Source organism: Podarcis liolepis (genome assembly GCF_965112155.1).
Source record: "Podarcis liolepis genome assembly, chromosome: 6".
In the NCBI taxonomy this organism is placed as follows: domain Eukaryota; kingdom Metazoa; phylum Chordata; class Lepidosauria; order Squamata; family Lacertidae; genus Podarcis; species Podarcis liolepis.
In genome coordinates this window covers 59515274-59528176 of record NC_139559.1, presented here as the reverse complement: position 1 = coordinate 59528176, position 12903 = coordinate 59515274, and the positions used below count along the sequence as shown (strand labels likewise).

Here is a 12903-nt window from a genome sequence, read left to right as displayed (position 1 = left end):
ACACTGCAAGGGACATATAAAACATTTGGATAATCAGCTGCGAGAGCTATATTTACACTGGGTTACTTTGACATAGAGTTGCATAGGAAGCAAAGTGATAAATCACAAAGACTTGCTGGCAACTCAATATTCACCATGTTTAATCAGAAGTCCTGTTGATTTCAATGGGGTTAACCTCCAAACAGGCAAAGTTAGGATTATGGCCTTAAGTAGCAAAATCCACATGAGGATTCAATTATGAACACATTTATGCAATGACATTTTATGATTTAAAATGTAGTAACTATTTGAGACCCCAGCACTGCCTTGCGATTTGTTCTCGCAAACTGTTATGGTCAAAGCAATCTGTAAACATTCGGGGTAGCTCCAAGGAAGAGCAGCTTTCTGCTCATGGAGTCCTATGGAAAGTTGTCACCCTAAATACAGTAAACTCTATGACTGTTTTCTGGGATCGGTTACATTATATAATGCAACAGGGTTTAATCAAAGATATAAGTTGGTAGGACTGCTGCCTTAGTTGGAAGTGGATTCCACTAGAATTTGTAAAGTGTAAAAAAGGTAAAAGGTAATGGTACCCCTGCCCGTACGGGCCAGTCGTGTCCGACTCTAGGGTTGTGCGACCATCTCACTTAAGAGGCCGGGGGCCAGCGCTGTCCGGAGACACTTCCGGGTCACGTGGCCAGCGTGACGAAGCTGCTCTGGCAAGCCAGCACCAGCACAGCACATGGAAACGCCATTTACCTTCCCGCTATAAAGCGGTACCTATTTATCTACTTGCACTTAGGGGTGCTTTCGAACTGGTAGGTGGGCAGGAGCTGGGACTGAACGACGGGAGCTCACCCCGCCGCAGGGATTCGAACTGCCGACCATGGAATCGGCAAGCCCTAGGCACTGAGGTTTTACCCACAGCGCCACCCGCGTCCCTTGTAAAGTGTACTTCTATATAAAGGTGATTAGCATGGATGGCCCAATTCTATAAATACACATAGGAAGGCCACTTATGCATTGCTGGGTGTGGGGACGAACAAAGGAAATGCATCACCAAAAGACACACTTGTTTGAAAGTGGAATAGTCTTCCTCAGGAAGTTGAGGACTCTACTTCCTTGGAGGTCTTTAAGCAGAGGTTGGATGGCCATCTGCCATGGATGCTCTAGCTGAGATTCCTGCATTGCAGGGGTTGGACTAGACTGACCCCTGGGATGCCTTCTAACTCTAAGATTCTGTGATAAAATGTGCATGCACAAATTTATATGTATACATTCACAATCTACTATATATCTTGGTAAGTTTTTGTTTGCTCAGAATTTGGATGTCTCTTAAGTTATCATGAACACATTTTGCATGACGGTTCCCAAGAATAAAGAGCAGGTTTTCATTGTATGTTTGGACGCAGCTGGACACCATTTGGAATCAAGATGGCAGACCGAACCTTTCAAAACTGCCCTGAACTTTTGGTTTCTTAGCACTCCTGAGCAAATACTGGATACAAAGCTGCTAGTTAGAAACAATCACTATCCTTTAGATAGAAATGCAATGGGTGGGATTCAACACCGCGCTATTACGAATGTTCCACCTCCACAGGAATTTCAGCTGCTCCCCCCTGTGCACTCTTCTGGGGGTTCTCCCAACCCACCCCAGTCAATTTCAGGGGGCATGCAGAAGGAAGCCCCATTGCACACGTGGAAGTTCTTAAGCAGGGCCAAGTGACCTGTAGGCCTGCTCAGTCTGCTGCCCATGTACTAATTGTATATAAGCAATTCAATACTCCTACTGCTCTTCCTTCTTAGGATTCATTCTCTTTAAAAGGTGTTTGGATTAGCTAGCCCTTTGAATTGAAGACTGTAAAGGAAGACACATAGACACTGATTTGGGCTGGCTCTACCATTAGACAGAGTGAGATGGCCTCCTTAGGCAGCTATTTCTGGGTGTCATGAGACAACAGACAGCTCTTAGTAATTTGACGGTTGTATTTTTTTTTCCTGCCAGGAAGGGGCAGAGGTGCATGTGGAATTTTCTCCCTCAGGTGCCAACACAACTTGACCAGCCTAGGCACCTTGGCTTGTGAGGGAGGGCATCATTTGTTATTCTGCCTCAGGCAGCAAAATCATGTCTTGGGCAAGCCCACAACACACATTTTCATAACTGCCCCCTCTATTCTAACTTTGAAAAGGTTGTAGACTGACTTTTCTTTAGCTGACCAAACCCTGATAAAGGTAAAAATAAGGACCCCCAGACGGTTAAGTCCAGTCAAATGCTACTATGGGGTGTGGCGCTCATCTCACTTTCAGGCCAAGGGAGCTGTTGCTTTCCAGGTCATGTGGCCAGCATGACTAAACCACTTCTGGTGCAATGGGACACCATGGTGGAAACCAGAGCACACAGAAATGCTGTTTACCTTCCCATCACTGTGGTACCTATTTATCTACTTGCACTGGCATGCTTTCAAACTGCTAGGTTGGCAGTAGTTGGGACAGAGCAACGGGAGCTCACCCCATTGGGTGGATTCGAATGGCCGACCTTCCAATCGGCAAGCCCAAGAGGCACAGTGGTTTAGACCATAGTGCCACCCTGATGGTCTTTGTTAAACTCCTTCATAAAACTCTTAATGTCATTTTCTGCAATAGTTTGGGTCACCATGTTGAGGCAAAGCACTTGTTCATAATGCCACCAAGTAAAATGAAAACATTTGACATTGTCGTTCCAGAAGAGGCCACTGCCTAGCTTTTAAAAAAGAAGAAGAAAAATAAAGTTATTGAATGTTTTCAATAAAGAGCCTGGTTGCATTATAGATAAGCGCTGTGCTTCAATGGCTGAATCTGAAATTAAAATGCATGCTGGGAAACATTAATAACACAACTTCACTCACTACTGATATATTTATGTTCATTTATTCCAGCTGTTATGTCAGGCCAAACACCCTAGAGAATGTAAAGAAGGCATTGGAAACCATTCAGTTACATTCAACCCGTTTTAACAGGTTCCAGGTCTCTTAATTAGCTTAAAGAGGACCTTCTGCCAACTGCGGCTGTTGAAAACACTCAAAAAAGAAACAGTGACCTCTTCTGGATTTTGTAAAGAAGTCAAAATTGTATTTGGCAAGAGTCTGATATAATATTAATCTAAGAGGAGGGTTTTATTTGCTCTCCTTTATGGGGGAAAAATGTAAATAAAGGATGTCAAACACATTTCATGTTGACAAAGGATGTTGTTTTTGAAAACTGACTCTTTTATTAATTAAGAAACATCTTCATCTTGGGAAAGCCAGGAAACCATACAGCTTCAAAGCATGCAGAGCTTCAAAGCCAGATATAAAGACTAAACAATTAGTTGAAAAACACTCATCTCCCTCTTTCAAGTGAAGATTAACTTGACTTACTGGCCCAGTTACTGGACCAGAATTGCTACATTATACAAACAAAATGCCTTGGCATGGTTTGGCGGTTACATTTCACTCCAATACAAAGGACCAAATAGAGAGTGCATTCAAATGTTAAATGTTCATGTGAGCATCACCAAAGCTCTGACTCCCCACCACCATGCTCCCTTATGCTAGTGGTTCACAGGGAAGCCATAAAACTTATAACATGGTTGGGGCAGATGATGCAAAGTGCCTTGATTCCATCATTGCAATGACCACTAAAGCCAGAAGATTAGGAGTACAGGAATTAGACTTACCCTGAATCACATCATTGGTCAATATAGCTCAATACTGTCTACAATGACTGCCAGTGGTTCCCCAGAGGTTCAGACAGGAGACATTCCCAGCCCTCCTGGGGATGCTAGGTATTGAAACTGGGACCTTCTGCATACAAAGCAAATGCTCTTTCTCCGAGCATGAAAATCTACCCACTGGGCTTTATCTACCACATTTAACTTGTTCAATTCACCACCTACAGATGGGCTACCACGTCTTCGGCTCAAACGACACATTACGTTAAGTATGCATTCTTCTAAAGTGTGCACAAAACTGGCCATTTCCTTTTCAAAAACTACAACAGCCATTTGGGCCCATTGGCAACGAGGTTTCTACTTTCCTCTCCAAGTGCTTTCCCAGACAAAAATCTCTCTCTCTCTCTCTCTCTCTCTCACACACACACACACACACACACACACACACACTTTCCTCTTAACGGTGCTGCTTACTGCAAATCCCTAAGATTCCAGGAATACAGATCCTACCTGATCCCAACAGCATTTACACTGTTCTGTTTTATTTTGCTTTGCATTTCCCAACTCTCTAATTAATATGCAAAACTTTCTTTGGCTAGAAATTATTCAAAGCATTCGTTCCAGTTTCAATCCTACTTTAACACAAGCCGCACATTCCAGACCAAAATACATTTTTATTTATTTGTATGTATTTATTATTCCATTTATATCCTATCTTTATTCATCCCTGTGGGGATTCAAACCCTGGTCTTCCAGGTCATAGCCCAATACTCTAACCACTATGCTACACTGGCTCTATAGGAAGAAATACAAAATGCTCTAAGATTGTTCTGGATCCCAATTAGCCACTTACTCTCCTTTAGTTATTCAATCCATTTTTCAAAAAAACCACACAATTTTCTACTATCTGCCTATGATTGTTCTAGGAAGAACTATATTCAGGACACAGTCCTGTATTTGACCATTGCTGGCTGAGGATTTGACAGAAACGCAGCACCATAAGCAGAATGCCAGGGATGGTGCAGACATGACAGATATGCTGATAAAGTCTGACAGCAGTAGAACAGTGGGGCTTGTGTAGGTTTTCTGCCAGTGAAGATCTGCCTGTGGACGGGGTGGAGTCAGGATGGGGTGGCCCAGAGAAGTACACATTTACATGATATGCTATACTCCTCTAGGCTCCAGTGACCATGTCATAAACAGTCAAAGATGCAAAGAGTTTCCCTCCTGCTGACGCCAGTGGGAGAGAAACTTCTTTAAAAAGATAAAAGGGGTAAAGAAAACCTCCTTGTTTCAATGACCATCCTGCTTATTTTGCTGGGCCAGGCATAGGATATGGGCACCAACGCATCACCCAATCGCAGCACACCAAGTATATAAATCCTACATGGGGAGACTGCAGCTGAAGGCATGTCCCCACTTGCTCCATGCCTAGAGCTCCCAGAGGCCAGAGTTGGTGATGGGGAAACTGGGAAAGAGGTGGGGGGATTTTCAGACACAGGAGTGGTTTCCAGAGACCTGTTTGTTGGGCACTTGGTCTCATTGGTTTGTACGACATTTCTGCAGAGGTTATACAACACTGCCATCAAGTGGGAATTATCCCACACTTTCTACTGCTTCCCACCCATCACATTTCTTACTGCAAAAGTCTACTTTTTAAGCGTGAGAAGCCTGTAGTGCTGTTGCTGTTTACCACAATGTGCCCATCTTCTTGGAGGTGGGTTAAGAAGAAGGGCCACGTTATTTCACGAAGGAGCACAATTGGCATCTGTTCAAATGGGTGAGAGATCCAAAAGTGATGGCAGTCTGAAAGCGTCCACAGAGAACCAGCTTCCAGAACACACAGGGGAACTTGAGTACCTCACTTCTAAGGGGAAACCCCCACACCCAACAATAACCCCACTCTGATCCAACAACCACATTGCACACAGGCAAACAAGGGAAGTGGGAAACACTGCAAAGTGTGACCATTGTGACCCATTTGTTCTATGTGAACATTTATTTTAAAATATTTATCCCACTTTCTTTGAGGAACTTCCTCCACAAATGAGGAAATGCCCTCTTTGCAGAGAGCTGCCTATTTTGTGACCGCAACATGAAGCTGTAATAAAAAGACTATAAATCTATCAACTGCTCGTTAACTCTTATCTGTGAAGTTACCAAAAGGGAGGAGAGGAATTTCCGAGCTTGACACTCCGTGTTGTGCCATCCCATTCTGTGGCATTCCCACCCCAGCAGTGCTTGTGAGCAGCATAAGGAAAATGGAGCCTCTGCCTGGAGGGATGCTGGATGACTAGTAGAAGGAGCAAAGTTGTTGCTGCCCAATGGTTTTGGGTAAGGTTACCAAATGTTTTTCAATGAATCCAGGGACACTTTTCAACTTCAATGGATTTTGTATGGGGACTGATTTGTAAATCCGGGGACTGTTCCTGGGAAATGGGAATGTCTGGTTACCTTAGTTTTGGGTGTGGTGGCATTCTTTCATACATTGTGTGGGGATGCATCAGAATATACCCCTGCACAGCACCCATTTTCACTGTGCCCTTTTCACTGTGAGTTCACTGGCTTCCTCTGTGTATGGTTTGTGTATGGTGGATTTTGGCTATGTGTTCACAGATGGAGGGGCCTATCTTCTGCTTTTATGCTATTTTTGAATTTTCTGTTTTGTGTGTTTTCTTTCCTACTCCTGGGCTGAGCATGTATAGCCATCCTACCTGCTTAGAAGAAAGCTGCTGGCAGACCTATGCATTCATTCATTCATTCATTCATTCATTCATTCATTTATTTATTGAGTTGCTGGTTATTTTAATGATAATTCCATACTGCTTTTAATGCTTTTTAAAAAAATATTTTGTTATATTGCTGTGCACTGCCCTGATATTTTGTGAGAGGGCAGACTATGAATATGTCTATAAATATAAAATAGCAGTGATGTAACTTTACTCCCGGTGCAATTGCTATGTAAGATTGTTCTGCTAATCTTCTGTTTATTAGAAGCCGTCATTATAATTTGCCCATATCGCTTTAATGAAAATTCCTCAGTTGTTAAAATATTCCACCTCGAGGACAGATGTGTTTTCAATCAGAATTTGCCTTTATCGAAACGCCATAAGCTCACAGCACTGATTAAATTATTACATGTTGCGAAAGGTAAAATAAATGTCTATTTCTTGATTTTTTTCATGTTTCACATATATGGCCCTTTCATAGCATGCCATTATGTTGCTATCTGAAAAGTTTTATTGTTGTATGTACATTGCTTAGGATAGTTTTTTTTAAAAAGTGGCTAATGCATTTTTCTAAATAAATAAAATAAATGCGGGATCTACTTTTTTTGAAACATTAAACTCATTCTTAGCTACTTGCCCTGCAGCTTTTGATCACTGTGTGATATGCCGCTGTGTAACTAACTGAAGGGTATACAATTTTATCTTAATGTTACACAAAGGCTAATTACATAGCAACAGTTACTAGCCTGCTGCTTTTCTACTGACATGTTTGACAGATGGGTCACACATGCCAAATACATTTTTTTTTTTTTTTAGTTTCTATCCATCAACAGCTTAGCTACCAACTTTGAAAACTTCCTCCCGATTTTATCTTGCAAGTTCTTGCAATGCGACCATTTTTACTGGAATATTTTTACTGAGTTTTGTTTTGTTTCAATTCGTCAACTCCAGTCTGTTGTTAAGGAATAGAAAAGAGAATTGGAAGGCAACAGCGTTGCACAACGAGAGGTGAAAAGTTTATGCTCTCCCTTTCCCCCCTGTGTGTGTGGTTGTCGCTGAGATTTCCAGTTGGACCACCAGAATATTTGTTGGCAGAAACTGGAGCAAACTTATGTAACAATCTACCCTTTCTCATGCTAAATGCCGAACTTCAAAGGCATGTTTAATGTATTGCGGGTGCATAATCTAAACACATCATGTATTCAGCTGGCATGTTCACAAATCCCTATGCCACAGAAGTACTGAGAACGAAAAAGAACGAACTTGTAGATGGCATAAGGAACCCTGATCAGCTTCTGAACTGGCTGATAGAACACGGCATTTTTACACCGGAGAAAAAAATGGTCTTATCCTACTACAGAACAAGAACTGCAAAGAACTCCCGGGTCCTGGATATATTGGTTTCTCAAGGTGAGCGAGCTTGCAGGCTCTTTTTTTATCCATGTCTGAAACAGATTGAGCCACAGCTATATAACAACATGAGGAGTTATGTCAGCAATGTGAATGAAAGAATTGGTGATGCCAGAAGGCAACTGATAGGTTATCTACTGGAGAAAGATAAAGGGTGGGTTCAAAAGGGTAAAGATCCTCACCAAGAAAAGAAGGATAGCCCCAGACAGGTTTTAGCTAAGCCAGAAAAGCTGACTCAGATCAAACGTAAAGTAAAAAAGGATTCAGCTGCTGTGAAATCCCAAGACAATTCTTTCAATTCTCTTTCCGTCTTTGATTCTGTGGCTAAAGGTAATCTTTCCTATTTAGAAAAGATCTTAAAAGAGAATGATATTAACGCAGTAAACTCTGAAGATGAAACCCTCCTACACATTGCAGCGGCTCACGGGCATACAGAAATAATTGACTATCTAATCGGCAGAGGGGCTAAGCTGGAAGTTAAGGATAAGAAAGGAAGAACCCCGCTACACAGAGCTGCTGAGAGAGGTCACGGCGAAGCTGTGAAAATGCTGCTCCAGTCGGGTGCCAACATGTACACCTTGGATCAAGAAGGCAAGAGCCCACTTCATTTGGCCCATCAGAACCACCACACCCATGTTCTGAAGAGCATCCTGAAAGAAGAGGTGAGGCGACACAAGAACCAACACAACTTCCTGCACATGGCTGCTCTCAGAGATGACAGTGAGCTGGTGCAAGCCATCCTAAAGAATGGTGCTTTGAAGGATGCCAAGGATGAGAGAGGACAGACCGCTTTGGGCTATGCCGTGTCTCGAGGGTTTGAGAAGACTGTCCAGGTTCTCCTGGAAGCTGGAGCCAACATTGATTCCAGCATCATTGATGTAGCCTTTAACAGCAACAGTCACTCTCTCTTCAAGTTATTGCTGGACTATTCCAAAGGCATGTCGCCGGCTATGATGGTGTCAGCTCTCTTTAAAGCCATTCAGAAGGACCTGCATGGCATCGTAGCAGCTTTAATTGATAAAGGTACCGACAAAAACGCCCTCGACGAAGCGCAGTACACACCACTGCTTGTGGCGTGCGAGATGGGCAAGACCGAGTCAGCAAAAGTTCTCATTGAAAAGGGAGCGAGCCTGAAGGACAAGGCCCCAAACTCAAGCAGTGCTTTACATCTGGCAGTTCAAGCTGGAGCCTCCTCCATTGCAAAGATGCTCCTGAGCAAAGGATTGGATGCCAACATTGCCGGGCAGGGAGATCAGACCCCCCTCCACGTGGCCGCATTGCACAATAAGGGAGGACTAGTTGACTTATTGATTGACGGAGGTGCGAAAACTGATTCGGTCACTAAAGAACTGCTCACTCCCTTGCACATTGCAAGTTATAAGGGCCATGTGGAAGTTGCGCAAAAGCTGCTGCGGCGAAAGGCTAATGTCAACGTTAAGGATAAGCAGGCAAAGACAGCTCTGCATCTTGCTGCTGAAGCAGGAAACCCTGCTATGGTAGAACTGCTGCTGAACTTCAATGCTGACTCCAATGCAACAGACAAGGAGAAAAAGACCCCGCTTCATCTTGCAGCCATGGGAGGTCATCTTAACGCAGTGAAAGCACTGTTAGCGAAGAAGTCCAGGTTTGGTGCCAAAGACATGGACGGATGCACATCTATGCACTATGCCGCCATCAATGGGAATGTGGAGATACTACAGGCCCTTCTGGCTGCTGGCAAGAATAAAAATATCGATGACAAAAATATTTGGAGGAAGACACCACTACATCTTGCAGCAGAACACGGACACAGCGACCTAATACATTTCTTCTTGAGCAACGGTTCAGCCATTAATGCTCTGGACAACAATAAGGACACACCATTGCATTGTGCTTGCAGAGCTGGTCATTTTAACTGTGTGAGCGCACTGGTCAGCTGGTCTGAGGGGGGTAAAGCAAATCTGCAGGCCACAAATAGCCTGAAGAAGACTCCACTTCAAGTAGCAGAATCCAGCCCAACTGAAAGCCAGGCTCAAATTGTTACTCTTTTGAAAAAGAAAATGTTATTGATAAGATAAATGTGCTAAGAAGAATCTACGTAAGAAGCACAAGTTGTTTCTTCCTGCTGTCTAGTGCCTTGCTCTCACCTGTGTCTGGGCCCCCCTATTTCAGGGTCAATGCAGGAAATCAGTGGTTGGATCTCTTGATTATTATTATTTTAAATCAAAATCTTAAAGGAGGGAGGGTTCCTATAAACAAGCCCACAAAAGGCCCTAGCCTTAAGAAAACAACTAGTCCATCCACTGGAGGTGGTTGGCAGAAGTATTTCATTCCTCCTGAAGCAAGCCTCTCTGCATTCCTACAGAGGCAGGGCTTCCCTCACCTGCCAGCTCACTTGGTTTCTATTCTGAGCACAGAGGAGGAATGGGGCCCTCATCCCTCCTTCTCCTCAAGCCTACTCATTTGCCTGCATGCAATTCCATGCTGCCTACAGGTACTAAGCTACTACTTAAATACAGTCATGGAAAGGTTAACCTTTTCCTGTAATGGCACCCAGCACATGGAATGCCATTGCATGGAGGGATTACGCTATCTCCCTCCTTGCCAGTGTTGTTTTGGTTTGCTCTTCAAAATTATTCAGTTGGATTACCGCTTAGCATTTAGATTTTAGTTTTAGATTGCCTGCCTATCTCTTATTGTTCCTGATTTGTTTTGATGTTTTATTGTTGTGTGTTGTTTTATTACAATTGATATTAGCTGCTTTGGACATAAGCTTTTTGGGGTGTGGTTGGGATTACAGATATTACTGTACTAGGAGGGTTCTGCCCATGGGTGTAGCCAGGATTTTTGTTAGGGAGGGTAGGACATTGTTGGAGGGGCAGAACTGACGTGATTGGTCAGTTAGTTAAGTATTTATATTGTTTTACTTGATCGGGGGGGGGGGGGAGGGGAGCTGCCCCCTCTTGGCTACGCCCATGGTTCTGCCCTCCCTGCTCATTCCATTTGGAATCCCCCAGTGCCCCCACATTAACCCCCTTTTTCTTTCCTTTTTCACCCCATGCAATTGCTAAACCTCCATTTCACCTTCCCAACTATACCTTTGAAGCAGCTACTCTCTTCTGTTCTGCAGCCCAACTTTGCACCTATATCCACCCGTTTCCCCCTATGTCCATGCCTCCCTCTCCATTTGGGCACCCCAATTCACACAGCCCCCCCTCCAGACCTTCTCTTCTCTCATATTCTGTAGTCCCATTTGCACATATACCCTCATGATTATATGTTATTGTATCTTTAAAACCTGGGACGCGGGTGGTGCTGTGGTCTAAACCACAGAGACTAGGGCTTGCTGATCAGAAAGTTGGTGGTTCAAATCCCTGCAATAGGGTGAGCTCCCGTTGCTCATTCCCTGCTCCTGCCAACCTGGCAGTTCGAAAGCTCGTCAAAGTGCAAGTAGATAAATAGGTACCGCTCCGGCGGGAAGGTAAATGGTGTTTCCATGTGCTGCTCTGGTTTGCCAGAAGCGGCTTAGTCATGCTGGCCACATGACCCGGAAAGCTGTCTGCAGACAAATGCAGGCTCCCTCGGCCAGTAAAGCAAGATGAGCACCGCAACCCCAGAGTCATCCGCGACGACCTAACGGTCAGGGGTCCCTTTACCTTTACTTTATCTTTAAAACAAATAAAATTTTAAGAGAAGGTATGTCAGTTAGCTTGTTCAGTTAGAGAAGCTTCATTGTTGTTGTTTATATATGGGTGTTTGCTTGATAATAAAATATCTGAATTACTGCATTGAATCTGGAACTTCATTTCGAAGGCAATACATGGTAAGAATGAAACACTCTATGGGATCATACTATGAAAAATTTGTGGGATCCACATCCATTATCTGTCTCATATAGGGTAGCTGAGGAATGGAAGAAGGAAAGTAAGTGAAGAAGTGAGGGCTCTGAAAGGGGGAAAGTGACTGTTTTAAGCAATGGCATAAGTTTGAACAAAGCAAGGATGGAGAAACACCGAGAGTATTACTTATTTCATAAAATTTCTACAGTACACTGCTTGATTGTAAAGACAAAAACCTTCAAAACAATTTACAAAAAAAAAGATAAAACCAAATTTGTACTTGATGGTTGTACCTGTTCTTCCTGCTATATTGTTTATTTATAGAATTTGGTTCCCATTATTCCTTCAACAAGCTCAGAAGAAGCTTACATCAGGATAAAGCTGAGTCATGCTGACACCATTTAAGGCAGCTGACGTGCTGTCTGCTCTCACACAATTCTTGGTGCCTCAACAACTTTATAGTTAATAATCTGAAAAAATACTCCCACATTTATGATTTCAGTCCTCTGTTTAGTCGTAAATGTGAAAATTCTCGTTAAGGATCTGTGAAATGCGTCCATTTTACAAATCTCCTATACCTGAGCAATAGGGCAATACAGTGGTACCTCGGGTTAAGAACTTACAGTAGTAATTCGTTCCGGAGGTCTGTTCTTAACCTGAAACCATTCTTAGCCTGAGGTACCACTTTAGCTAATGGGGCCTCCCGCTGCTGCCGCGCGATTTCTGTTCTCATCCTGAAGCAAAGTTCTTAACCCGAGGTAATAATTCTGGGTAAGTGGAGTCTGCAACCTGAAGCGTATTTAACCTGAAGCGTATTTAACCCGAGGTACCATTGTAATCTAACATAGGCAGTGGCTACTGGCGTTGACAGAGGTATTTTTAACTGAATTCTAAGTAGGACCGGAATGTTATTTTTCTCCCGAGTGAGAGCTCTCCTTCAACTTCTATCCTTTGATCACCACCCATGGCTTGCAACCAGAAGAGGTCATTTTATCCCGTTTTAATTTCTCCCCGAGGACTCCCACTTTCCCTGCAAAATTCTGCTTTTTGTTTGGTTACGCTGTGCTTTTACGTTTTCATTTTGGAAGCTTCCCCGCGCGCGTGTGTGTGTGTGTAGAGACAAGAACATGCCCTATTATATTCTTCCTACCCTGCTTCTTCTCTCTTCCCATCGCGGTCCGCTTCCTACCAAGCTCTTTTCCTATTCCCACTGCGCATCCCGCCCCCCCCCCCCCAGTCCGGCGATTCCCCGTTAGAGCTTGAGGGCAAAAGGAAG

The 12903-nt window shown here is 43.5% G+C and overlaps 1 protein-coding gene and 1 long non-coding RNA gene across 2 annotated transcripts in view; one reads left to right on the top strand and one right to left on the bottom strand.

Annotated features, from left to right (window-relative positions):
* The window catches only part of LOC310710041, a 46111-nt gene extending 33299 nt beyond the window's left edge, over positions 1-12812 (bottom strand). Inside the window, exon 1 of the long non-coding RNA XR_014527749.1 lies at positions 12778-12812. This is a non-coding gene — a long non-coding RNA (uncharacterized lncRNA). The remainder of the gene's footprint in view (positions 1-12777) is intronic.
* Positions 7233-11763, top strand: LOC310710001 (CARD- and ANK-domain containing inflammasome adapter protein-like). Its single transcript, XM_083510287.1, has one exon. The coding sequence runs from the start codon at positions 7596-7598 to the stop codon at positions 9864-9866; it is 2271 nt and encodes a 756-aa protein (XP_083366413.1). The 5' UTR covers positions 7233-7595; the 3' UTR covers positions 9867-11763.
* Positions 12813-12903: the final 91 nt, after the last annotated feature.